Source organism: Ranitomeya imitator, chromosome 9 (genome assembly GCF_032444005.1).
Source record: "Ranitomeya imitator isolate aRanImi1 chromosome 9, aRanImi1.pri, whole genome shotgun sequence".
Lineage (NCBI taxonomy): Eukaryota > Metazoa > Chordata > Amphibia > Anura > Dendrobatidae > Ranitomeya > Ranitomeya imitator.
The window spans coordinates 131,640,791-131,668,561 of record NC_091290.1 but is presented as its reverse complement, the minus strand read 5'-3'; the positions used below and the strand labels follow the sequence as shown (position 1 = coordinate 131,668,561).

At 44.3% G+C, this 27,771-nt stretch overlaps 1 protein-coding gene across 1 annotated transcript; it reads right to left on the bottom strand.

Moving 5' to 3' along the window:
* Positions 1 to 760: 760 nt before the first annotated feature.
* Positions 761 to 27,473, bottom strand: BEAN1 (brain expressed associated with NEDD4 1). The gene is made up of 5 exons (XM_069738908.1): positions 27,206 to 27,473; positions 25,510 to 25,636; positions 18,657 to 18,863; positions 16,178 to 16,304; positions 761 to 5,885 (listed from the first exon to the last, which is right to left on the bottom strand). The coding sequence occupies exons 2-5, from the start codon at positions 25,532 to 25,534 to the stop codon at positions 5,588 to 5,590; spliced, it is 657 nt and encodes a 218-aa protein (XP_069595009.1). The 5' UTR covers positions 25,535 to 25,636; positions 27,206 to 27,473; the 3' UTR covers positions 761 to 5,587.
* Positions 27,474 to 27,771: the final 298 nt, after the last annotated feature.

The following is a 27,771-nucleotide window of genomic DNA, read 5'->3' as shown; positions in this document are numbered from 1 at the left end:
ATAATATTTGGTTGAACACCATTTGGAATAAATAACTGCAATCAATCACTTCCTATAACAGTTAACAAGCTTCTTACACCTCTCAGATGGAATGTTGGACAAGTCTACTTTTGCAAACTGCTCCAGGTCTCATATTCGAAGGCACAGTCTCAAAAACCTCAAAAGGTCCCAAAACCTAGGTCACAAACCCAGTTTTTTGACACTGGGCACTACATTGTGACCAAAATCCATTGGTAATCTACAGATTTCATGAAGCCTTGGCACACAGTGAAGGCACCCAATGTCAGAGGCAGAAATACAACGCCAAAACATCATTGAACCTCCACCATATTTGACTGTGGGTAGTGTTCTTTTCTTTGTAGGCCTCATTCTGTTTTTGGTAAACAGTAGAATTATGCGCTTTACTATCAAGCTCTATCTTAGGCTACTTTCACACTTGCGTCGGTACGGGGCCGTCGCCATGCGTCGGCCCGACGTACCGACGCAAACTGCGAAAAAATAGATCAACGGGGACAGCGGATGCAGTTTTACAACGCATCTGCTGCCCCATTGTAAGGTCCGGGGAGGAGGGGGTGGAGTTCCGCGCTGTCGGAAATTGCGGACTCGGCGCACAAAAAAAGTCATGTAACTTTTTTGTGGCAACGGTGCGCCAAAACACGACGCATCTGTCGCACGACGGATGCGATGTGTGGCAATGCGTCGCTAATGAAAGTCTACGGAGAAAAAACGCATCCTGCGGGCAACTTTGCAGGATGCGTTTTTTCTCCAAAACGACGAATTGCGATGTACAGCAAACAACGCTAGTGTGAAAGTAGCCTTAGTCTCATCAGTCCACTAGACACTTTCCCAGAAAGATTTTGGCTTACGAACATTTTGGCAAACTGCAGTCTAGCTTTTGATGTCTCTGTCACCAGTGGGGTCCTCCTGGGACTCCTGCCATAGCGTTCCATTTAATTCAAATGTCGACGGATAGTTCACGCTGACACTGATGCACCCCGAGCCTGTAGGACAGCTTGAATTTCTTTGGACCTTGGTTGGGGCCACTTATCCACCATCTGGATTATTCTGTGTCGTAACCTTTCATAATTTTTTCTCTTCCATCCAAGTCCAGGGAGATTATCTACAGTATCACGGGTTGTAAATGTGGCGCTCCTGAGGGTCCAGTCACCACAGAGGTATTGCAGGTCAGCCAGAGGTGTGGTATCCCACTCAGGTAAGGAAGCAGCACTACCCAGGACTCTAACACCAGCATCCAACACCTCACCGCTCCAGTCAGGGCACCTGGGCGTACCCTATGGGAGGATGGCCTCATCCCAGTCTGGAGAGGGTTACTAGGTAGAGGGTGTGGGTGGAGAGAGTAGAGATGTCATGGAAACAAGAGGGAGGAATTAGTTAGAGGGTTGGTTGGAGCTGAGACTTGAGCAGTGAGGAGCTCATCCTAGCACCAGAAGACAGAGAGAGAGAGAGAACTTGCAGAAAGTGAGAGAGAAAGAAGGGGTCCTAGGGGCACGTGTAGTGAGAAATCCACCTGTGGGGCACTCATCCACGCTGGCCATCCCCAGGTGAAGGGACCAGGTCGCAGTGGGGAACTGACCCACAAGACTAATGGAGAACTACAAGACTCAGCTAGCCAGCTGGCGGCTGTGGTACCTGTATGTGCCACAGCCACATCCACACACATTTGCTGAAAAGGCAGCCACATAGGAGCAAGGGGACTCAGAGGACATCGCTCGACAAGGTCTGCGGCAGCTGGCTTGCGCCACTTGCCCTGCACTACAACTACAATCATCTCAACACCAATATCTGCCCTGGGGACTAGCTCTGCCCGTGGAGAGCTGAAACATCTTTGCTGCGTCACCAACTGCCCCAGTGGATCTGAACTGCAGCGTCGGCCATATTGACCGAACACCACGGGTGGCGTCACGAACTATCCCCCATAAACTTTATTTCCCTCTTTTATCATCATTTTCATTGGACGCCCAAGGCCACAGACCAGGTCACTGCTGCCGTGATACATCCCTTTAAGAACCGGCCCGGTACAGAGTTTCCCCACGGCCCTGGCGGGTGCTCCATTTTTGGAGTCACGAACAGGATGGACCGAACCGATAAATCGGGTCTTGTGCGCAATAGACTGTGTTGAACTATTTAATAGCCGCCATTGTCACACCACACGGCATGCAAAGAGAAGAGAAACGTGTGTCGTCGTGGGCAGGATGTGACTGTGAGGCGCGAAGGCTATGCCCACCCACTACAAAAACTACTATACAACAACGACATGTCCATCAGCAAGAGAGATCCGCCTCCTGATTTGGTATGGTGGGGACAGGAAAGAAAAGAAGGCCCACCCACGAAGGAAGGAGCGGGAACAACATGTGGGTGTTGCAGAGAACCCAGAACCCAAGAAGGCGAGCGGTGGTGACCCGGAGAGTGGGGAAGCAGCAAAAGACTTTCCCGGTTGACGAGATGAGGACCTGAACCAACCGACAGCCGTGAATCTGGGGTTCCTGGGAACTCAGGTGGAGGAGCTGGGCCGCCAGCTTCTGGGCACGGAGCTCACCGCGGTGAGCAGGTGGAAGTCCGCCCTGCGGAGGAAGATCAAGCTGGAGGAGCAGAGTCCCGTTCTGCGGCCAAAGTCTCCAACCCCAGCGGAGGAGGAGACTGGCACCGGTGAGACCGCAATAGCTGGTACTGTGACCGACCCTGCCCCGGTGACCGACCCTGCTCCAGTGATCGGAGGGACTTTAGTGAGCCCACTTCCAACCCCGACAGCCCCTAAACCTGTCTGGGTTTACTATAATCCCTCCTGGGACCAGACATCAGGCATGGAAGATCGCCTGGAGGTTCTGCTGGAGCCCACGGGTACACCACTGGAGGTGAGCACGGAGAACTTGGTGTTCCGCTGGGAGGGGCAGGGGACAGATATGATCGAATTCCCTGGGGAGGCTCAACCAGAGGGGTCCGACATAGAAGTCTTTAGCTCAGAGGAATACAATCAGCAGCTTGTGCTTAAGTGGTAGAAGGAGGAAGAGGAGCTCAATGCCCAGCATAAGGCCATGGAGGAACGGAAGTGGCAGGCCAAGGCCCAGGCCAGCAAGGCCAAACAAGCATGGAGGCAGGGCACCGTGGTGGCCTTCCAGCTTAAGAAGGGCTGGGGTTTCATTAAGGACACCGGAATGTTGACGGAGGTATTCGTCACCCGGCGGGACATGGAATCACACCTCCTGGAGGGACACCCTGAATAGTTAGCACATCTTAATGTGCTCCTTGTTGCTTTTACATCACCTCTTTCAGAGTGCGAGTAGGACACTCTATCCCTTTAATAAAAGGCCAAAGAACAAAAACTGTCTGGTGTGGTCAAAAAAGTGGTCCAACGCGGTGACCAGCTATGCCCTGTAGCCACGCCCAGGGAATACGTTGGGGGGTTTGAGACGCACTAAAGAGAGGGATTCCCCGGTTTGGGATCCCATTGAAACCTACTGAACTCGATAGAGAAAGTTTTATAGAACTTGATAGAAATTGTTAAATTGCACATAATGGAGAATGTTTTACTGTCTTTACTTAAGAATGTCTTATTGAACGTGAAAGAAAATGTTTTATTGGAAGTAAATGCTAATAATTTTATTGAGAGACATGCCAATATTCTGCTTAGAGTAATGCCTTAGTTCATGTTTGAGTTATTTGTAAGTAACGCTCAAGTACAAAGTGCCTCCCATAAAGGGAAGAAGAAGTTACCAGCTTAACAGTTTAACCTGTTGAAACGTGTTTCTAAGAATTAATTGTATGTTTTCTGTAACATGGTTTACGCTGTTCCAGCCTGCGGACGCGCTGTGTTTAACGGGGGGATATGTGGCACCCCTGAGGGTCCAGTGGCCACAGAGGTATTGCACCTCAGCCAGAGGTGTGGTATCCCACTCTCGGGTAAGAAGGGGGCACTACCCAGGACTCTAACAGCAGCATCCAACACCTCACCACTCCAGTCAGGGCACCTGGGCGTACCCTATGGAAGGATGGCCAGTCTGGAGAGGGTTACTAGGTAGAGGGTGCTGGTGGAGAGAGTAGAGATGTCATGGAAACAAGAGGGAGGAGTTAGAGGGTTAGACAGTGAGGCAGTGAGGAGCTCGTCCCAGCACCAGAAGACATAGAAGTTGCAGAAAGTGAGAGAGAAAGAAGGGGTCCTAGGGGCACGGATAGTGAGAAATCCACCTGTGGGGCCCACATCCACGCTGACCATCGCCAGGTGGAAGGACCAGATCGCAGTAGGGAACCAGCCCCCAAGACTAGTGGAGAACTGCAAGGCTCAGCTAGCTAGCCAGAGGCTGTGGTACCTGTATGTGCCACAGCCACATCCACACACATTCGCTGAAAATGCAGCCACATAGGAGCAAGGGGACTCAGAGGACGTCGCCCGACAAGGTCTTTGTGCGAAGGCACAGGGCAGGAGAGGAGGGAACCAGCGCAGCGAGACGGCCAGGAAAGGAACACAAGAGAGGAGGCCTGGAAAAGTGTACCCCAAATCATCTGGGGGTTGGCTGGATCACAGACGCGGAGGACACAGCACACGGCTGGAGACAGTAATCTGCAGAACTGTGAGCAAAGCTTTGAAAACTGCACCCAGCTGTGTCCTCTGAATTATTTCTGCGCCACTTGCCCTGCACTACAACTACCACAACTACAATCATCACAAATAAAACCTGTATCTGCCCTGGAGACTAGCTCTGCCCGTGGAGAGCTGAAACATCTTTGCTGCATCACCAACTGCCCGAATGGATCTGAACTGCAGCGTCGGCCATATTGACCGAACCCCACAGGTGGCGTCACGAACTAAACCTCCATAAACTTTATTTCCTCCTTCAATTTCAATTTGCCTTTTATTGGATGCCCAGGGCCACGTACCGGGTCACCGCTGCAGTGACACATTCCCTTTAAGAACTGTCTGACCTGGCCTGAGCACCCCACGGCTCCGGTGGGCGCTCCATAAACTTCTTAAGTATGTTGCACACTGTGGACAAAGGAACAGCAAGATCTCTGGAGATGGACTTTTCATACTGCCCACACCTGTTACTTGCCATAGGCGAGTTTAAACAAGCATCACATACTTGAAACAGTTGGTTTACCCACAATTTTGGAACGATGCTAATTTCGTCCTCCCATTTTTGGAGTTGTGTGTGAAATTATGTCCAAGTTGCCAAATTTTTTTTCTGTATTTTCTGTGTTGTTCCAATACACACAAAGGAAATTAACATGTGTATAACAAAGCAACTGTAATGTCAATAATTTCTGTTAGAAATACTTCATTTTCTGGAACAATTTAAAGGGTGCCAACACTGTCGGCCATAACTGTATAACATGTCAGTATCTTTATGTAGGATGACCGTATCTCTATAAGATGAGGACTATGCAGTAGGTGCAGTGTGAGACAGTTATGGTTCTTTATAGCCCTTAGTAAGGTGCAATTACATTTCTTATAAAACTATTGCGCTTTCTTATTGCTAGTTAGAAACTAATTGCACTTCTCCAATTAAACACACAAACGTATCGATACCACATGACAAGGAACAGATAGGATAAAACGCCACTAAGAATATTGCTAACTCATATTTTCCTCTGACCTCCCAACGGCCGGGGAGGCAACGTTTTTTAACATGTCCATCGGTATTATAGGGAGGTGAAGACTCCTCTTGGCCGTAGTCTGGACCGGTGTGACAACGTGTAAGTTAACAGTACATAAAGGCGAGGAGACCTGGAAATGTTCTGTATCAGTTTGTGAACACAGTGGCATCTCCGCAGAGCTGGGACCGAGATGTGGATCTTCTAAGGAGTAAGGTGGAGGATCATCTGCTGGGAGATACACTTCCAATGTTCCTGGCCCAACGCAGTCTTCATAGCTGGAGGACAAGATTAATACATTGAATTATTAATTATTATTGTTAGCGCTCTCCCAGAAGGAAAGAAAACAATATCGCTGATGTCACCTATTGGAAGTAGCTGCCCTAACAATGTCAGATGATGCCAGAAACCCATAGATTCGGGCCTACCAAGACACCTTTCTAGTATGTCTTTCTGTCAGAATTTTGTCTGCTGTCCAGTCCAGCTGGACATCTCCAGCCTGCCTGTGGCTTCCAGTACGTCTGCGGCCAGTCGGCGGTTTCCTGAATCTCTGCTACCTCTGAATCGTCTGCATCGTGTCCACCTGGACCTTGGGCTTTGAGGGTCCACAGCACAAAGTGAGCCTACATAGCCCTGCAATCCCCCCATATGTACCCTCACATAGCCCTGCAACCCCCATATATGTACCCCGTGCAACTCCATATGTACCCCCACATAGTCCTGCAACCCCCCATATATAGCCCTGCTACCACTTCATAGGACAACCGCTTGTAATGAGAGCAACCCCCATATGTACCCCCCGTATGTACCCCCACATAGCCCTGACATCCCACATATGTACCCCCACATAGCCCTGCCACCCCACATATGTACCTCCACATAGCCCAGCTACCCCCATTTGCACCCCTCACATATGTACCGCCACATAGCCCTGCAACCCCACATATGTACCCCCACAGCTACCCCCGCAACCTCACATATGTACCCCCACATAGCTCCGCAACCTCACATATGTACCCCTCACATAGCCCTGCAACCCCACATATGTACCCCCATATAGCCCTGCATACCTCCCACGTAGCCCTGCAACCCCATATGTACCCCCACATAGCCCTGCAACCCCCATATATACCCCTGCATATGTACCCCCACATAGCCCAGTAACCTCACATATGTACCCCCACATAGCCCTGCAACCCCACATACATGTGGCAAGATGTACACTGGACGGCATTGTCAGATATGGAGCTCATTTCCTAATGGGGATTGCACCAGAAAGAATACAGAGCTCCTGTGTATAATGTCACTGGTGATCACCATTACCTGTAAACTATACACTATATACTGAGCTCTTGTGTATAATGTCACTAGCGATCACTTACCTGTACATTATACACTGATTTCCTGTGTATAATGTCTCTGCTGATCACTTTATTACCTGTACACTTGTACACTGTACACTATATACTGAGCTCCTGTGTATAATGTCACTGGTGATCACCGTATTACTTGTACACTATATACAGATCTCATGTGTATAATGTATCTGGTGATCACTGTATTACCTGTACACTATACACTATATACTGAGCTCCTGTGTATAATGTCACTGGTGATCACCGTATTACTTGTACACTATACACTATATACAGATCTCATGTGTATAATGTCTCTGGTGATCACTGTATTACCTGTACACTATACACTATATACTGAGCTCATGTGTATAATGTCTCTGGTAATCACTGTATTACCTGTACACTATACACTATATACTGAGCTCCTGTGTATAATGTCACTGGTGATCACTATTACCTGTACACTATACACTATATCAAGAGCTCCTGTATATAATGTCACTGGTTATCAGTGTATTACCTGTACACTATACACTGAGCTCCTGTGTATAATGTCACTGGTGATCACTGTATTACATCTACACTATACACTATATACTGAGCTCCTGTGTATAATGTCTCTGGTGATCACTGTATTACCTGTGCACTATACACTATATACTGAGCTCCTGTGTATAATGTCTCTGGTGATCACTGTATTACCTATACACTATACACTGAGCTCCTGTGTGTAATGTCACTGGTGATCACTGTATTACAGATCTAATGTGTATAATGTCTCTGGTGATCACTGTATTACCTGTACACTATACACTATATACTGAGCTCCTGTGTATAATGTCACTGGTGGTCATTGTATTACCTGCACACTATACACTATATACAGAGCTCCTGTGTATAATGTCTCTGGTGGTCACTGTATTACCTGTACACTATACACTATATACAGAGCTCCTGTGTGTAATGTCACTGGTTATCAGTGTACTACCTGTACACGATACACCAAGCTCCTGTGTATAATGTCTCTGGTGATCACTGTATTACCTGTACACTATATACTGAGCTCTTGTTTATAATGTCATTGGTGATCACTGTATTACCTGTACACTATACACTATATACAGATCTCATGTGTATAATGTATTTGGTGATCACTATATTACCTGTACACTATACACTATATACAGAGCTCCTGTGTATAATATCACTGGTTATCAGTGTATTATCTGTACACTATACACTATATACTGAGCTCCTGTGTATAATGTCTCTGGTGATCACTGTATTACTTGTACACTATACACTATATACTGAGCTCCAGTGTATAATGTCACTGGTGATCACTGTATTACTTGTACACTATACACTATATACTGAGCTCCAGTGTATAATGTCACTGGTGATCACTGTATTACTTGTACACTATACACTATATACTGAGCTCCAGTGTATAATGTCACTGGTGATCACTATTACCTGTACACTATACACTATATCAAGAGCTCCTGTATATAATGTCACTGGTTATCAGTGTATTACCTGTACTCTATACACTGAGCTCCTGTGTATAATGTCACTGGTGGTCACTATTACCAGCACACTATACACTATATGCAGAGCTCCTGTGTATAATGTCACTGGTGATCACTGTATTACATGTACACTATACACTATATACAGAGCTCCTGTGTATAATGACTGGTGATCACTATTACCTGTACACTATACACTATATACTGAGCTACTGTGTATAATGTCACTGGTGATCACTGTATTACATGTACACTATACACTATATACTGAGCTCGTGTGTATAATGTCACTGGTGGTCACTGTATTACCTGCACACTATACACTATATACAGAGCTCCTGTGTATAATGTCTCTGGTTATCAGTGTATTACCTGTACACTATACACTATATACTGAGCTCCTGTGTATAATGACTGGTGATCACTGTATTATCTGTACACTATACACTATATACCGAGCTACTGTGTATAATGTCACTGGTGATCACTGTATAACCTGTACACTATACACTATATACAGAGCTCCTGTGTATAATGTCTCTGGTGAGCACTGTATTACCTGTACACTATACACAGTGTATAATGTCACTGGTGATCACTGTATTACCTGCACACTCTACACTATATACAGAGCTCCTGTGTATAATGTCTCTGATGATCACTGTATTACCTGTGCACATACACTATATACAGAGCTCCTGTGTATAATGTCACTGGTAATCAGGGTATTACCTGTACACTGCCTACAGAGCTATAGGAATTTGTCTTCCGCTTCCAGCCAGCACTTTTCCTGTAACACAGGTGCACGTGGCTTACTGACATTAGCACTCTGCACACAGCTGTGTCATTTAGAAAGTTCCCTGCCAGAAGAAGAAAGAAGTAATGCCATGTGGGAATGTATAGATAGGTAAGGGATTTTCTATTTTGCTTTAGTATACTGGGGAGATGGCAAGGAAGAGAGGTCAGGGGAGGCTTGGGGAAGGGTTGGGATGGGACTAAGGGGGGGGGGGAAGAGGGACTTCAGGGCTGACAATGAACAGGGGGAGGTGGGAGGAGGACATTAAATATGGATTTATGATTAATTGGATGGTGGGGAGGATGTTAAGTCCCTGAGAGCTTCCTCCTAGATCCCACAATTCATTATAAGGCCCTGATCGCATCCTCCCCCACCCAACATTTCATTATAGAGCTCTGATAATATCATCCCCCACCCACCCCAATTCATTATAATGCTATCAGGAACTTGTAATGAATTAGGATGTGGCGGCTAATGCATTCCCCCACCCCCAATTCATTATAAGACCCTAATAATGTCTTCTCCCACCCGCAAATTCATTATGACACTATCAGGTGCTTATAATAAACTAGATGGTGGCCCGATTCTAACGCATCGGGTATTCTAGAATATGTATGTCCACGTAGTAAATTGCACAGCCACGTAGTAGATTGCCCAGTCATGTAGTATATTGCGCAGCCACGTAGTATATTGCCCAGTCACGTAGTAGATTGCCCAGTTACATTGTATATAGCCCAGTGACATAGTATACAGCAGAGCCACATAGTATATTGCCCAGTTACGTAGTATATTGCCCAGTGACGTAGTATATTGCCCAGTGACGTAGTATACAGCACAGAGCCACATAGTATATTGCCCAGCCACGTAGTATATTGCCCAGTCACATAGTATATTGCCCAGTGACGTAGTATATTGCCCAGTGACGTAGTATACAGCACAGAGCCACATAGTATATTGCCCAGCCACGTAGTATATTGCCCAGTGACGTAGTATATTGCCCAGTGACGTAGTATATTGCCCAGTGACGTAGTATACAGCACAGAGCCACGTAGCTTATTGCACAGCCCATGTAGTATATTGCCCAGCTATGTAGTATATTGCCCAGCCACGTATGACACAGGTTAAAAAAATAAAAAATAAACATATACTCACCTTCCGCAGGCGCGTTGTAGCACTGTCGCCTGTGTGGGATGCAGGCGGCATCTTCCGGTCCCAGGGTGTGCTGACGTCGCGGTCACGTGACCGTGTTGTGGTCACATGACCGTGACGTGGTCACATGACCGTGACATCACGGCAGGTCCTTGTCGTGCAGGACCTGTCATAACGTCGCGGTCACATGACCGTGTAGCGGTCACATGACCGTGACGTCACGGCAGGTCCTTTCCGCGCAGGCATTGTGATGACGTCGCGGTCACATGACCGTGACGTCATGGCAGGTCCTTCTGCCGGACCATCCGTGCGACCGGAACGTGCCGGTTGCATCGCGAGGAGCGGAAAAGGCGGCGTAGGTGAGTATATAATCACTTTTTATTTTTTTTAATTATTTTTAACATTCGATGTTTTTACTATTGGCGCTGCATAGGCTGCGTCCATAGTAAAAAACTTGGTCACACAGGGTTAATAGCGGTGGTAACGGACTGCATTACACCGCGGCATAACGCGGTCCGTTACCGCTGCCATTAACCCTGTGTGAGGGCAGACTGGAGGGGAGTATGCGGGCGCCGGGCAGTGAGTGCGAGGAGTAAGGAGCGGCCATTTTCTTCCGGACTGTGCGCGTCGCTGATTGGTCGCGGCAGTCATGACAGGCAGCTGCCGAGACCAATCAGCGAACGAATAACCGTTACAGACAGACAGACAGAAGGACAGACGGAAGTGACCCTTAGACAATTATATAGTAGATTGTGGAAGGTGACACAGGACAGGGACTAAGGCTATTGGCACATATTCAGGATTTGCAGCAAAAAAAAATCTGCTGCAAAACCAGATGTGTTGGCAGGAATAACATTACATGCGTTTTTGTTGCATATTTTAACTAACTTAATAGTATGGGTGAAATAGACTGCAAAAAAACACTGCAACAATTGACATGATACAGAACTGAATCTGCAAGCAAAACAAAAAAATAAGGAAGGTGTGCATGAGATTTTTAAAAAAGCTGTAAAACGCTGAGTATTTTACACAACAAAAACACAATGTAAAATGAATGAGAAATATGGCGGCTCTCCTGTCCTGAGCGTATTTTCTATACTCCTGTCATTGCCCTGCATGTGTACCCCACATAGCCCTGATACCCCACATAGCCCTGCAACCCCCCATGTGTATCCCTGCATATGTACCCCCACCTGAGCATATTTTCTATACACCTTTCATGCCCTGCATATGTACCCCACATAGCCCTGATACCCCACATAGTCCTGCAACACCCCATATGTTCCCCCACATAGCCCTGCAACCCCCCATGGACCTGCAACCCCCCATATGTTCCTCTCACATATGTACTGTACATATGTACTGTACCCCCATATAGCTACCTCCACATAGTCCTGACACCCCACATAGCCCAGCAACCCCCATATGCATATGTACCCCCACATAGCCCAGATACCCCACATAGTCCTGCAACCCCCCATGGACCTGCAACCCCCCATATGTTCCTCTCACATATGTACTGTACATATGTACTGTACCCCCATATAGCTACCTCCACATAGTCCTGACACCCCACATAGCCCAGCAACCCCCATATGCATATGTACCCCCACATAGCCCAGATACCCCACATAGCCCTGCAACCCCCCATATATTCCTCTCACATATGTACAGCAACCCCCCATATGTACCCCCATAAAGCTACCTCCACATAGTCCCGACACCCCACATAGCCCAGCAACCCTCATATGTACCCCTAACACACCCCATATAGCTCTGCATATATACCCCCAACATAGCCCTGCCCCCCCATATGTTCTCACATAGTACTGCAACCCCCATATATAACCCTGGGACCCCATATGTACCCCCACATAGCCCTGCAACCCCCCCCAAATGTTCCCACATAGCCCTGCATATGTACCCCTGCATATGTGCCCTGCAACCTCTGCATATGTACCCACATAGCCCTGCAAATCCCATATGTACCCACATACCCACATAGGGGGAACATATGTTCCCCTGCATATGTACCATCATTCTGCAAGTTTATATACAAACTTCTGATCAGCAATCCTCAAGACTCGAACCCATGTTTCCACGGTCATAGGCGCTGAACCCAGCAAAACAATATCCATAGAGATACATTGGATATATAACAATGTATTTCTAGGGTCCCTGTATACTGAGGTGAAGAAAAATATTTGTTTCCCCTATAATAGTAGTAAAAATAATGACCAATTTAGAAAAATATAATTGTATTTATAGATTTGCTTTCTCTCCTGTGATCAGGACTCATGTCTCCACGGTCATAGGCAGTTGCTCTACCACTGAGCCACAGCTTACATTAAGAGCCAGGTGAGAATTTGGTCAGTCACTGCACCCAGTAACACAATAGACATATCCATAGAGATACACTGGATATATAACAGTGTATTTCTATGGTCCCTGTATACTGAGGTGAACAATATTTTTTTTGCTATAATAGTAGTAAAAATAATAATGACCAATTATAAAAATGATCATTAGATCCAGAACCTGGGCTTCCAAATGCTCAACGTGCTCACATCAAGGATTGCATACATGTGGCAAGACGTACACTGGATGGTATTGTCAGATATGGCGCTCATTTCCTAATGGGGATTGCACCAGACAGAAAGGTTTAGTAAAAAGAAATGTAGAGTATTAATAAAATGCAAACAGCAATTCGGCAATTCCTCCCTTGCAAACTCCCTGAATGCAAAGTCACAAACACAAGTCACACACTTACTTCCGGTCGCACTCGGTAACGAAGAAGATTTTTTTTTTCCTTCAGCACCAACTCAACCAGCAGCTCAGTGCACTTCCAAAGGACTGAAACCCCCAACCAGCTGCCACTTATAAACCCTAAATTATGGAACCCCTACCCTTAACCCTCCGTCACATACAACTGATCTGACAGGCGCTTCTCTTTTACTTTCATTTCTCCTTCCTCACCAGATTGTGAGGAAACCCCCTCCCTCCAGGTAGTCTCCTGTCTCTTGAAGGTCTGTGAAACCTGATATCACAGTTGGATTTCAGAGCTTCAGGGGAGAGGATATAGCTGCACAGATCTCTCAGGCTCATTGTATGTGAATACGTCACATTCAGTAAGGTTGGCATTTTATGTTTTTATTCATCACAATAGTTTATTTAGCTTGTTTTATGAATGTATAGCACAAAATGTGAGGATATTTCATAGAAATAAGGGAGATTTTATAAAAGAAAGTGTGCTGCTCAGGCATATACAGTAGTTCCCTAACATATTCCTTCTCTTGCTTCAGATTATCTGCTGAAATGGAGAGGAAAATGTACAATTTATCCAAACAACTTGATGTTGAGGAAGTAACAAACATGCTGTTAGATGATAGAGACCTCACACTGAATGAGGATTTAGGAGAGGAAAGTGAGATTGATTCTCATGATGAGGTGGAAGAATGTGTCCTGGATTCTGAAACAGAGCAAGATGGTGACAGTGGTGAGGATGAAGAAGTTGGATCATATTATATTAGAAAAGATAAAAATACTAAATGGAACAAGAAGTCATTCCAGAAAAAACGTAGGGAACCTTTAAACATTATTACTCACCTTCCTGCAGTAATAGGAACTGCACGTAATGCAAAAACTGCAGTTGAATGCTGGAACAGTGTATTTACAGATGACATTCTGGACTCTATTGTCACATATACCAACCAATATATAGACATTATAAAGGACAAGTACATCTGCAACAGAACCATCAAGCCCACAGATGAAATAGAACTGCGTGCTTTTTTTGGATTACTGTACCTTGCAGGAGCTTATAGGGCAAATAGACAAAGTTTGGAGGAACTTTGGGGTAAAGATGGGGATGGAGTTGAAAAATTTAGCCTTGTTATGTCCATAAACAGATTCAAGATTCTAATTCGTTGCCTTCGGTTTGACGACAGAACTACCCGAACCGAACGCAAAACACATGACCGACTTGCTCCAATTCGTGATATATTTCAAAGATTTGTTGTAAACTGTAAACAAAGTTATTACCCTGGAGAGAATCTCACTATTGACGAAATGCTCCCTGGTTTTCGTGGTAGATGTGCCTTTCGTCAATATATTCCATCAAAGCCAAACAAATATGGAATAAAAATGTATGCCCTTGTTGATGCCAGTAAGACCTACACTTACAACCTGGAAGTTTATGCAGGAAAACAACCAGAAGGTCCTTACTGTGTGAGCAACAAACCCATTGATGTTGTAAAAAGACTGGCTGAACCCTTATTTGGATCGGGTCGCAATATTACAGCTGACAATTGGTTTACAAGTTGTGATCTGATTGATTATCTGAAAATTCAGAAGCTGTCATATGTGGGAACTGTAAGAAAAAACAAAAGGGAATTGCCGCCACAGTTTGTAAGTGTGAAAGAGAGACAACAGTACAGCAGTATGTTTGCATTCCATAATGGAAAGGCTTTAGTTTCCTATGTACCACATGCCAAAAAAATCGTACTTCTTCTATCAACACTTCATGATGATGCTGCCATCGATCCTGGGACTGGGGCAGAAAAAAAACCGGAGATAATTACATTTTACAATGCCACCAAAGGGGGTGTGGATACAGCAGATCAGATGTGCTCCACTTTCAACGTCAGCAGAAACATCAAACGCTGGCCAATGGTCATATTTTTTGCTATGTTGAATTTGGGTGGTATAAATTCACAAGTAATTTATCTTGAAAACAAGCTTGAACCACTCCGTAGACGATTGTATCTGAAAAAATTGGCCCATGAACTAGTACTTGGAGAGCTACGCAGGAGAAGCGTGAAAACAATCGGTATCCCCTCTCGCCTTCAAGTTCAGCTCAAAAGGTTCCGCCCAGAAGATGATGGTGAAAAGTCACCATCTGCACCACCTCACAAAAGAAGGAGATGCACCACCTGCCAAACGGAAAGCGGAACCAGAAGGCTTTCAAATTATGAATGTCTCAAATGTCATAAAGCAATTTGCCTGACACATGCAAAAATGGTGTGTAATTCTTGCTATTTGCTCTGCAAGTGTGACTTTTCTGGGGAAACCTCAGCATCTACTTCTGATTGAATATGTTTTTAATAGTACTTAAGGTACCTTAAAATTAAGTTTGTGTTCAAAAATTTTCTTTGTACATTTTTTTGAGAGAGTCGAACTGGGGACTATTTGGCGGGAGTTTTGAAAAGTATGTATTTCATAGTTATTAGTTTTATGTTAAGTAAATGTTTTTTTTTGCAACTGATTATGTGTAGTCTCTTTTATAACATCCCTATGAAGGTCACTGATCACTTTTAGAGCACTGAAATTGCAAACATTAGATATTATGGGTATTTTTCCAGCAGGCGCCTGACAGGCACATTGTATGTGAACTCGTTAGTCCGAATATTGTATGTGACGGAGGGTTAATTAACCCCTTGTGAGTACCTTTTGTCTTCTACAGAATCAATGTTGCATTACTGGCTGCACAATGAGCTAACTGAGAATCCATCAGTGAGCTCATTCTGATGGTCTCATGGGTGGGTTTGTAACTCTCTTATCTGTCTTTTTCTAAGCTCCTCTCAGCTTATACATTCATTTAAGTAAAAAAAATAGAATTGGTCAACCCCTTTAAGTACCAATGATGCATACACCATTAACAGTTGCGCACATTGGACTTGGCACCAGATGTTACCTTGGATTATTAGATTGTCGCCACATTGGAAAACATTTCTTACCACGGTGGATAATCTGGATAGGAAGCGCTCAGCTCTAGGTATGAGCCAAAATCTAAGGCTGGAGAAATGTCCCCGGTACAGACCGACCTCAAGTCTCCAAAGGAAGATGTTGCATAGGAGATCCCATCTGTAAAACACGGCACAAGAAGCGGTGAAAATAGTCGTCCACGTTCTTTCTCCTCCCGGACTTATCTTTTGCTCTCAATTCACAGGTAAAAGCAGTAAAATCTGTATTCAGTGAAGACAGATTTTTCCATTACTGAGATAAGAAACTAAAGTTGCTGCTCATAAGAGTCTATGGAGAGGGGAGGAGCTAGAGGTGCAGAATGTCTTTGTCTGCCTGTAGCTCCTCCCCCTGCCCTGTTCATAGACTCTTATGAGCTGCAACTGTCATCTCCTATCTGAATAATGGGAAAATTTGTCTTCACTGATTTTACCAATTAAAACAGCAATCTAGGAGGAGGACGAAAAGCGGATTTCTCTGCTAAAATATATTTTATTTTCATGCATATTATTAATTTATAAAATAAAATTTAAAGGAATAGTTACGCTTTAAAGGGGCGGCAAGGATCGCGAGATATAACAATGTCACGTGATCCCCGGGACCGGAGGTGAGGAGGAGTGCTATTATTTTACAAGACGGAGACATAGGGATTGAGAAGGGGTTGTCCGAGTAGTGGACCACCCCTTTAAGGACTATTACACAGAATTTCATTATGCAAATTTAATATACACAGCGGGGAAAATAAGTTAAACATTTTTAAGTAAATGTACTTCTAAAGGTGAAATTGACATGAAATTCTCACCAGATGTCAGTAGCAACCCATCCAATTCACACAGGCAAAGACATCAAACCAGAAATGTCCATAAATTAAGTTATATGTAATAATGAGAAATGACACAGAGAAAAAGTATTTAACACATGAAGCAAGAGTGGTGCAAAAATAATGGAAAGTTGTGACAGAAGCTGAAATCTATCAGTTATTAGAAAGCAATCTTTCTACTTAGTGAAAAATAATATCAGCTGGTTCAACTGATGGCCTATAAAAAGGTGTCTCCTTATGAAGGTGCCACACACGTAACACCTCATGATGGGTAAAACCAGTGAACTGTCTTAAGACCTTTGCAACCTTATTGTTGCAAAACATACTGATGGCATTGGTTACAGAAGAATTTCTAAACTACTGAAAGTTCCAGTGGGCACTGTTTTGGCCATAATTTGGAAGTGGAAAATACATTGTTTCAGCATAAACCCTCCATGACCTGGTGCGCCTCACAAGATGTCAAAGAGGAGTGAAAAGAAGAGTTGTCAGAGACAAGGACCATCTGTGGAGAGCTATAGAAAGATCTAGAATGAGCAGGTATAATTGTATCAAAGCAAACCTTAAGTAATGCCCTCAACCTCCATGGCATTTATATATGCATTGCTCGCCACACAACCTTCATGGCTTCATTCATGCTCACCACACAATACTCCATTGTTGAACTAAAAGCATGTTCAAGTGTGTTTAAAGTTTGCTCAACAACATTTAGACAAGCTGTGAAATACTTAAAGAATATAGTCTGTTCAGATGAGACCAAAATTGAACTGTTTGGATGTCTTAATACACATCATGTTTAGAGGACAAAAGGCACTGCATATCACCTGAAAACACCATACCAACAGTGAAGGTTGGAGGAGGGAACATCATGTTGTGAGGCTGTTTTTCAGCATACGACACTGGCAAACTTCATATGATTGAAGGAAAGATGAACGGACAAATGTACACAGACATTCTTGATAAAAATCTGCTGCGATTAACTAGAATGATGATGAAACCGGGGTGGACATTTCAGCAAGACAATCATCCCAAACACACAGTCAAGGAAACTCTCTATTGGTTTCAGAGACAGAAAATAAAGCTGGTAGAATGGCCGAGCTGATCACAGGACCTGAATCCAAGAGAAAATGTACGGGAGGAACTAAAGCTCAGAGTTCATAGAAGGAGCCCACATGACCTTCAGGATGTGAAGAGTATTCGTGTGGAAGAATGGGCCAAAATCACACCTGAGCAGTGTCTGCGACTAGTTTCTCCAGACAGAAGGCATCTTGAAGCTTTATCTCCAACAAAGGTTTTTGTACGAAGTTTCGATTACATTTCAGAAAGCTATGTCCTATCTCATTATCACACATAAGATAATTTATGGACATCTATGGTTTGATGAATAGTTACTAACGTCTGGTGAGAATTTCATGTCAGTAGCACCTATAGAAATAGATTTACTTAAAAAAATTGGTGATGTGTTCAATACTTACTTCACCTGCTGTACATATAGGTAAAACCCTTGATAGGCTGCTATTCACATAAAAATGATTGAGTGACCAATTACAGAAATATATAACAGAAACATCTCCTGGCAGAGTATCATGAAATTAGTTTTTTTTTCCCAAAGTTTTTAATAAATTGACTAAAACATCAATATACAAACCATAGCTCACCATAGCTTGGATTTTCAAGGCGCCAGTCTCTTTCTCCTCCATCTTTCCTCAGGCTTCCGATGATGATAGTAACGCAGGAGAGAAAGAGAACCAGTCCGATAACGATCCCAGCCACAACCAACGGGGACACCAGAAGTGCAGGGTCATGGCCGCTCCGGATGTAACCAAAATACTCCGGTGGAGGGCTACTCTGGTTTAAATTAATTTCTGTAGAGATATATGAAAATGGTTGACATTAAGGACCACCAAACTACCTTTCGGATTTCAGAGCAAAATTTATAATGGAATGTAATTGCTAAAATTATTTTTTTTTAGCCCCCAAAAACCTGAATTAAAATTATTAAAAAAAAGGCACAAAGGGGCCCATTTGCTTTAATAGTTAAAAGATTTGGCTGGACTAGTCCGGCACCTCCCCTGGCCGACTATTCCCAGCGCAGCTCCAGGTGATTGACAGGTCTGTACACCATCATATGGGCAGCATTGTGCAAGGTGCTTGTTGGAGCACCACAGCCTATTGGACCCACATATTACTGTCCCAGGAAACCCCTTTAAAAATACAGTGCCCCCAATTTCATACACAAATCAGAGAATGGGTACTGGTTGTCATTAAAGAAATTGGTTTGGAAATGTCAAAAAATATGCAAAGTAGCCCTTAGACATCAAACTGTATGGAGCAATGTTACAGGGTTTCTTGCTCCTCATCAGTACAGAGGGCACTAGAGGGGATACTGGCTTTCGAGCATCGCATTCGGCCACCCAGTACCCTGCTATGTACTGACGAGGGGCAGGAAACCCTATAACAGGGCCGTTTAAGCAGTGGGTCTCTGGTTTGGCTGGTATGGAGCACCACAGCCTATTCGACCTACATATTACTGTCCCAGGAAATCCCTTTAAAAATACAGTATCCCTCAATTTCATGCACAAAACAGAGAATGGGTACTGGGTTCTCATTAAAGAAATCCAAATTGGTATGGAAATTGAAAAAAATATGGAAAGTAGCCCTTAGAAGCCAAACTGTATGGAGCAATGTTACAGGGTTCTTGCCCCTCATCAGTACAGTACGGGGCACTAGAGAAGATACTGGCTTTCAAGCATCTCATCCGTCCACCCAGTATCCTGTTATGTAATGATGAGGGGTAAGGCCGCCCCATAACAGTGCCGTATGGTAGTGGGTCTCTGGTTTGGCCGGTATGGAGCACCACAGCCTATTCGACCTACATATTCCTGTCCCAAAAAAAACCCTTTAAACCCTTTTGGCTGGTATGAGCTACTTTGCATGCACCATTCCGAAAACTTTGCAGGAAAATATACATATTTTTTCTCCATTATCCTCAATACATCATGACACCTGTCTACATTTCTTTTTCTTTTTTTCAGACCCGTTTCCATACAGAGCTGCGTCTTCAGGCTCTATATAAAGATTGTGGTTTCTGATTTAGAAATGCGTCCATCAAATGTCTGAGTGACAGGCGAGGCGAGATTACAAGGAACCTTGAGAAGTCATTTCTGACCAGAAGTGAATATTTTTAATTGCCCCTTCCAGCATGGTGATAAGCCCTTTCACTCGTCTTTGAAACAATTCATTCCTAAAGATAATAATTGGTTACGCTTCACCGCGGCGTCCGAAAGATGGAGCTGAACCTTAATTCTTCGGACTCAATCACATAAATGGCTGATTCCCTTTGCGATAAAGCTGCTGACGTAATAACAAGGTCCGGCTGTCTTCTAATAATTTTTTATCGCATTTCTATTTTTGTGAAACGACCAAACCATCCTATAGAGCAGGAGGAGCTGGGAAGATTAATATATAGTTTTATAATTAAATTTTCAAAAGAGCTTGTATTTAATTAATTAAAAAGCTGTTTTTTCTATGCTAAAGTGCCCAGTGGGTGGTCCTACTCAGTGAGATGTACCACCCACTGGACTCCTAAGCATAGAAAGAGAAGTTTAGAGCAATAAATTACAAGTTATAATGATTTTTTACCCACAAAATAATATATTAATCTGTTTAACTCATCCGACTCTATAACATGTTTCCTGCACATTGGACAGATTTATTATCATGATAGTTTTTTGTCCAGAGGCTGCAACACCATTAACAAGAGGCTCCACTAACCAAACTCCACCATGAAGACCAAGGAGATCTCCAAACAACACCGTGAAGACCAAGGAGATCTCCAAACAACACCGTGAAGACCAAGAAGATCTCCAAACACCGTGAAGACCAAGGAGATCTCCAAACAACACCGTGAAGACCAAGGAGATCTCCAAACAACACCATGAAGACTACAGAGATCCCCCAAAACACCATGAAGCCAAGGAGATCTCCAAACAGCACCATGAAGACCACTGAGATTTCCATACAACACCATGAAGATCAAGGAGATCTCCAAACAACACAATGAATACCGAGGAGATCTCCAAATAATCCCATGAAGACCAAGGAGATATCCAAACAACACCATGAAGATCACAGAGATCTCCAATTAACACCATGAAGACGAAGGAGATCTCCAAACACCACCATGAAGTCCAGGGAGATCTCCAAACAATACCATGAAGATCTCAGAGGTCCCCCAAAACACCATGAAGTCCAAGGAGATCTCCAAGCAAACACCATGAAGACCAAGGAGATCTCCAAACAACACCATGAAGACCAAGGAGATCTCCAAACAACACAATGAATACCGAGGAGATCTCCAAACAGCACCATGAAGACCACTGAGATTTCCATACAACACCATGAAGATCAAGGAGATCTCCAAACAACACAATGAATACCGAGGAGATCTCCAAATAATCCCATGAAGACCAAGGAGATATCCAAACAACACCATGAAGATCACAGAGATCTCCAATTAACACCATGAAGATGAAGGAGATCTCCAAACAACACCATGAAGTCCAGGGAGATCTCCAAACAATACCATGAAGATCTCAGAGGTCCCCCAAAACACCATGAAGTCCAAGGAGATCTCCAAGCAAACACCATGAAGACCAAGGAGATCTCCAAACAACACCATGAAGACCAAGGAGATCTCCAAACAACACCCTGAAGAACAAGGTGGTCTCCAAACAAGACAGTTGAAGGCATGTTCTTTACATGAACTGATGTAAACCTACAAAAAAAACAGTAAAATTCCAGGTTGGGAGGTAGCAAGACATGAAAAAATGCCAAGAGGGTAAATACTTTTGCAAGCCACCGTACATCCCTACAGAAATAATGATTGGAGATATAGAAACTGACCATGCCCCATTCTTACTTTCCTTATTAGCTGCTACATCCCTACAGAAATAATGATAGGACATGTTAATGTCAATATGCCCAATCTTTGTTATTTTTCCAACAGCTGCTATTATTGTCATTATTTTGCTAAATTTGAGGACGATTTCAAACATCTCCTCATATCTCAGCACCCCGATAACTAAAAAAATGTTGTATGGAGCTGCAAACGGAATATTTTAAGGTGCCAAAGAGCTGAACGAATGAGCAGATAAGGACTCGATGACATCATAAGCCTACGTGATGTCATCGGAATTTGAAGCTGAGCCTTTTTGCTCCTTTATTCATAGGGACTCTTCCCTTTTACAGGAACGTCTCTGCCATTATTTTCCTTGCTCGGCCATTTATTCTCATTTTATAAGCCCATTTGGACATTACAAGTCAGAGATAACGCAAATCCTTACACTTGTAATTTTTTTCTCATACCAGCTGCTAAGTGCTGCCATTAATTAATTCCATTATAAAATTGCCCTGCTAATTACGTAAAAAAATAGCTTTTTGTTGCTGCAAATCCTCGGAGGGATAAGTTGGCATCTGCTGGTTTTTGCTGTCTTCTGCACCCTGGGATTGATCACATTAAGCACCAAAAACAAGATTTAGAATGAAGCCCAATGCTGAGAGGACATGAAAGAGGCGATGAAGGAGCAGGGGGAGAGCCTTTTATAAAGTCTCAGCCTGTCCATATAAATTGTGGTCAAATGGATGTCATGTAATACTACATTTCTCCTGCAGGGGGCGCAACTCACTTAAGCTATAACTGCTTTGCCAACTGGGGTTTTTTGAATGGTCCAAAAAGTGAAGAGAAGAGATGATTTTTTTGCTTAGACAAGGAAAAAGAGACCTAAAGTACAGCATGTTCCTAAAGTGCTGGAAGCATAGGAACACAGACTACACTACTGGGATATGGCAGAAAGCGGAAGTGGTCACCAGCTGCTATCAGATTCCTGAGGAGACTGCTGGTCATAAACCCTCGATTGACTGTAAAAGTACTGCAGCAAGAGGTGGTGGCACATTGAGGAACATGCTAAACACTGAAGTCCTCCATGCCTGGATTCCAAGATGTACAGCTCTACTGACACAAAAACAGGAGAAACTTAGCCTCCAATATTCTCAAAACCTTATAAATAAGTCACATAAGTTTGGGGATTCTGTTTTTTTTGGTGCAAAGAAATGAAAAACTTTTTGGGTCCATGGATAAGCGCTATGTCTGAAAGAGGCAGAATGAAGCATATGTTAACAAAAATACCCTGCCTACAGTGAAGCATGGCAGTGGCTCAATGACTGTACAGTAAGAGTTATTCTTAATGGTTAGGGTTTAATTAAATATTGATATTGTTTCAATCAAGATATATATATATATATATATATATATATATATATATATACACACAGTATATATATATACAGTGTATATATATATATATATATATATATACACACACACATATATAATTCACCCACATGCGTTCCACATGAGCCGCCCTCATCCAGCTTGCTGTATTCTGCCTAAATAGACAAGGGTATGCTTTGGTCGGTCTCTTGCTTCCTGGACAGATTGGTGGGGAGATGTGGCATGCAGAGACAGAGACAGCCTGATGACTTCTACCATAATAATGTAATGTATGAATAATGCTTGTTTTGATGCACATGTATTGTTTTTACTTTATTGTTTAATCTTATCATTAATTAATTTTAGTTTACTCAATTTTCGTGTGAGCATTTATTATTCATCACAATCCTTTTGAATCCGTTACAAAACAATGACGCACACAGTGAAGCATGGCGGTAACTCACTGATGCATATAGTGAAGCGTGATGACAACGGTGAAGGATGATAGCAGTTCAATGATACATACAGTGAAGCACAGCAGCGCCTCAATGTTGTCTACAGTAAAACATGACAAGGGCTCGGTGATGACAACAGTGAAGGAGGGTGGTGGTTTGGTGATGCCTACAGAGAGCCGTGGCTTAATGATACCTACACTGAAGCATGGTGGTGGCTTGGTGATATTTACAGTGAAGCATGTCAGTGGCTCAGTGATCCCAACAGTGAAGCATGTGATGTATACAGTAAATCATGGTGGTGGCTTAGTGATGTCTACAGTGAAGCATGGCGGTGCTTGGCGATGTCTAGTGTGAAGCATGGCGGTGGCTTAGTGATGTCTAGTGTGAAGCATGGCGGTGGGTTAGTGATGTCTAGTGTGAAGCATGGCGGTGACTTGGCGATGTCTAGTGTGAAGCATGGCGGTGGCTTAGTGATATGTACAGAGAAGCATGGCGGTGGCTTGGTGATGTCTAGTGTGAAGCATGGTGGTAACTTGGCGATGTCTAGTGTGAAGCATGGCGGTGGCTTGGCGATGTCTAGTGTGAAGCATGGCAGTGGCTTAGTGATATGTACAGAGAAGCATGGCGGTGGCTTGGTGATGTCTAGTGTGAAGCATGGTGGTGGCTTGGCGATGTCTAGTGTGAAGCATGGCGGTGGCTTGGCGATGTCTAGTGTGAAGCATGGCAGTGGCTTAGTGATATCTACAGAGAAGCATGGCGGTGGCTTGGCGATGTCTAGTGTGAAGCATGGCGGTGGCTTAGTGATATCTACAGAGAAGCATGGCGGTGGCTTGGCGATGTCTAGTGTGAAGCATGGTGGTGGCTTGGCGATGACTAGTGTGAAGCATGGCGGTGGCTTAGTGATATCTACAGAGAAGCATGGCGGTGGCTTGGCGATGTCTAGTGTGAAGCATGGCGGTGACTTGGCGATGTCTAGTGTGAAGCATGGCGGTGGCTTAGTGATATCTACAGAGAAGCATGGCGGTGGCTTGGCGATGTCTAGTGTGAAGCATGGTGGTGGCTTGGCGATGACTAGTGTGAAGCATGGCGGTGGCTTAGTGATATCTACAGAGAAGCATGGCGGTGGCTTGGCGATGTCTAGTGTGAAGCATGGCGGTGACTTGGCGATGTCTAGTGTGAAGCATGGCGGTGGCTTAGTGATATCTACAGAGAAGCATGGCGGTGGCTTGGCGATGTCTAGTGTGAAGCATGGTGGTGGCTTCGCGATGTCTAGTGTGAAGCATGGCGGTGGCTTAGTGATATCTACAGAGAAGCATGGCAGTGGCTTGGCGATGTCTAGTGTGAAGCATGGGAGTGGCTTGATGATGACCTAGAAGCCAAAGCTCATGTGAAATAACTTCAGATTCCCCAGGAAGGCTGGGTCCGGCTATGCATCATGTCTGCAGCAGGTTATAACAGCCAGAGGGACTTTACTAAGTACTAAAACATTTGAATAAATTGTGAAAGTTCAGCAGTCAGTAAAAGTGACATTTTGTGCTAAATTTGGAACAACCACTTGTTATATTAGTTGTGTTGACATATTTAATTGTTCTTTTCATTGTTTTATTGCAAACAGCAGAAAGTTTGTAAACTTTGTTAATAAACCATAAACTGTGCAATGGGGGTGAATAGTTTTGTTAGTCATGTGATGGATCTTCCATATAGACTGGCATTGTTTTCATCAGATTTGCATTATACATGGTACATATACAGATCTGCCGAGCGGCCACCTCCAGAGTCACCTACTTGTGCATGTCACCTTGATTGACATGTAATCTATCTGGAGGAGCAGTGAGGTCACTCGAGGTCCTCTGCTCAGTGATAGAAGACTCCTCCTGTCTGTCCGGCTGATTTTCTCTGCTCCTGTGAAGAGCTAAGCAAAACCAAAACAGCAAATACAAGACATAAATCAGAGACTTAATTGATTAAAAGGGTTATCCAGGACATTTTTTTTTTAACAATGGGCCTAAAAACTAACAGGCAGGAAATTCCTAACTCTCTGCCTGTTCTGCCCAGTGCAGATCTCTGCCGCCCCAGACCACTTCTGCCAGAAATTCAGCGGCTTCTGCTGTCGATGCGACTTCTCTTCCTCTCCGCTTTGCTGAGGTCATGCTGATTGACAGCCGGCTCCCCGCTGCCTTACTGCATTTATTTACTGACAGTGTTACTCATGATGTATTAATGTACTGATTGAGGTTCTGGTGACTCATTAATATACTGATGCTGGTTCTGGCGATGTATTCATGTACTGATGGTGGTTCTAGTGACCTATTTATGTACCGATTATGGTTCTGGTGATGTATTTACGTACTGTTCATGGCTCTGGTGTTCTATTTATGTACTGATTATGGTTTTGGTTTTATATTCATGTACCGATGATCGTTCAGGTGTTTAACATAGCAAAAGAACCACCATCACTACATAAATACATCACCACAATTATAATTAGTACATGAACATAGCCTAAGAACAGCCATCACCATCATGTGTGAATATATCATCAGAACCACCTTGAGTATAGGAATACGTCACCAGAACCACCATCAGTACCGGAATATGGAATCAGAGACAACATCAGTACAAGAATATGACACTAGAACCACCATCAGTTTTGTTGCAACCTGATTGATGGAGTAAAAACAATCATATGTATCCCTTTACCCGGTCTTATTTCAAGGTCCCTTGTTGCTGTCAGTGAATGAGAACATTCTCTGACATGGGTACATCAGGAGCGCCACGCTCCCTAATCTGGTAACCTGGTTCTTTATGGGCCATTACTATGCTGGGTGTGGGGGTTGCATTTGGGATCTGAAGCTTATGAGAAGACCAATACTATTAAAGGCCCATGATAGTTGGGGGACCAGTTGAAAACTTTGCATTGGGGTCCCCAAGCATCATGTTACATCGTCCCGAAATGTCACCATACAAGACGCCATGTGATTGGTTGCTGAGGATACACATTGAGATGTCACGTCTCCTCTGGAGGGGAGTAAAGAAAGACCCCCAGTGATGATCACAGACACATTTTTTGCTAGGGAGGAGGCTCCTTGCTTGTCCGTTTACACCTCCTAAGCTTTTCGCACGTCTTGTCACAATGTCTACCCTTTAATTCATCTTTATAGGGCTATAAATGTTTCCATTCACTGACAGCAAGCAGAGATCTTATAATCCCAATAAAAAACGCAGATAAACCTCCGCCCTGATAGGGTAATAGGTTCTCTTGTTTATTAAAGAGTCCCACCCACCCCGGTGGTAAATGTGCAGAACATGGTATATAGGGGTCTCGGCAGGTCTATAGTCATCCCTGCTTCTATGGAAGAGGACGTCACTGTCTGCACAGGCTTAGTAAGGGTTAACCCACCACATCCCACCATCCAGGCCCGCACTATAAAACCTGCATGGACCATCCATTGTCCTAACAATCAGCGTCTTCCCTACTCACCAGCGGAGACGAGCAGAAGGGGTCCTGTCCCCATGAAGATCAGGCCAAGGATGGAGAAGGAAGGAGCAGCATCAGCCAAAGACGCCAACGACAAAAGCAGATGGCAAAAAGGTGTTTCCTGTGCGGAAATCTACAAGACTAATCCCCCCCTTATATTCAGTATGGACCCTGCCCTCCTGGAGACTGGATCACAGCAAACCTGTGGGAAGGATGGAGGAGAGGGGGATGGCAGGGAGCAAAGAGACCGAGGCTGGAAGTATGGGGGGAGAAGGGAGGATGGAGGAAGGAGAGAAGGGAGGATGGAGGAAGGAGGAAGGAGAGGAGGAAGGAGAGAAGGGAGGATGGAGGAAGGAGAGGAGGAAGGAGAGAAGGGAGGAAGGAGAGGAGGAAGGAGAGAAGGGAGGAAGGAGAGAAGGAAGGAGAGGAGGAAGGAGAGAAGGGAGGATGGAGGAAGGAAAGAAGGGAGGATGGAGGAAGGAGAGGAGGAAGGAGAGAAGGGAGGAAGGAGAGAAGGAATGAGAGGAGGAAGGAGAGAAGGAAGGAGAGAAGGAAGGAGAGAAGGGAGG

Coding starts and splice junctions, on each gene's coding strand:
- BEAN1 (XM_069738908.1), bottom strand. CDS start 25,534: ATGTCAATCAAGGTGACATGCACAA. Junction 18,864..25,509: donor AATCAAGGTGACATGCACAA/GTAGGTGACTCT, acceptor ATATCTCTACAG/AAATTAATTTAAACCAGAGT. Junction 16,305..18,656: donor CCTTGAAAATCCAAGCTATG/GTGAGCTATGGT, acceptor CGTGTTTTACAG/ATGGGATCTCCTATGCAACA.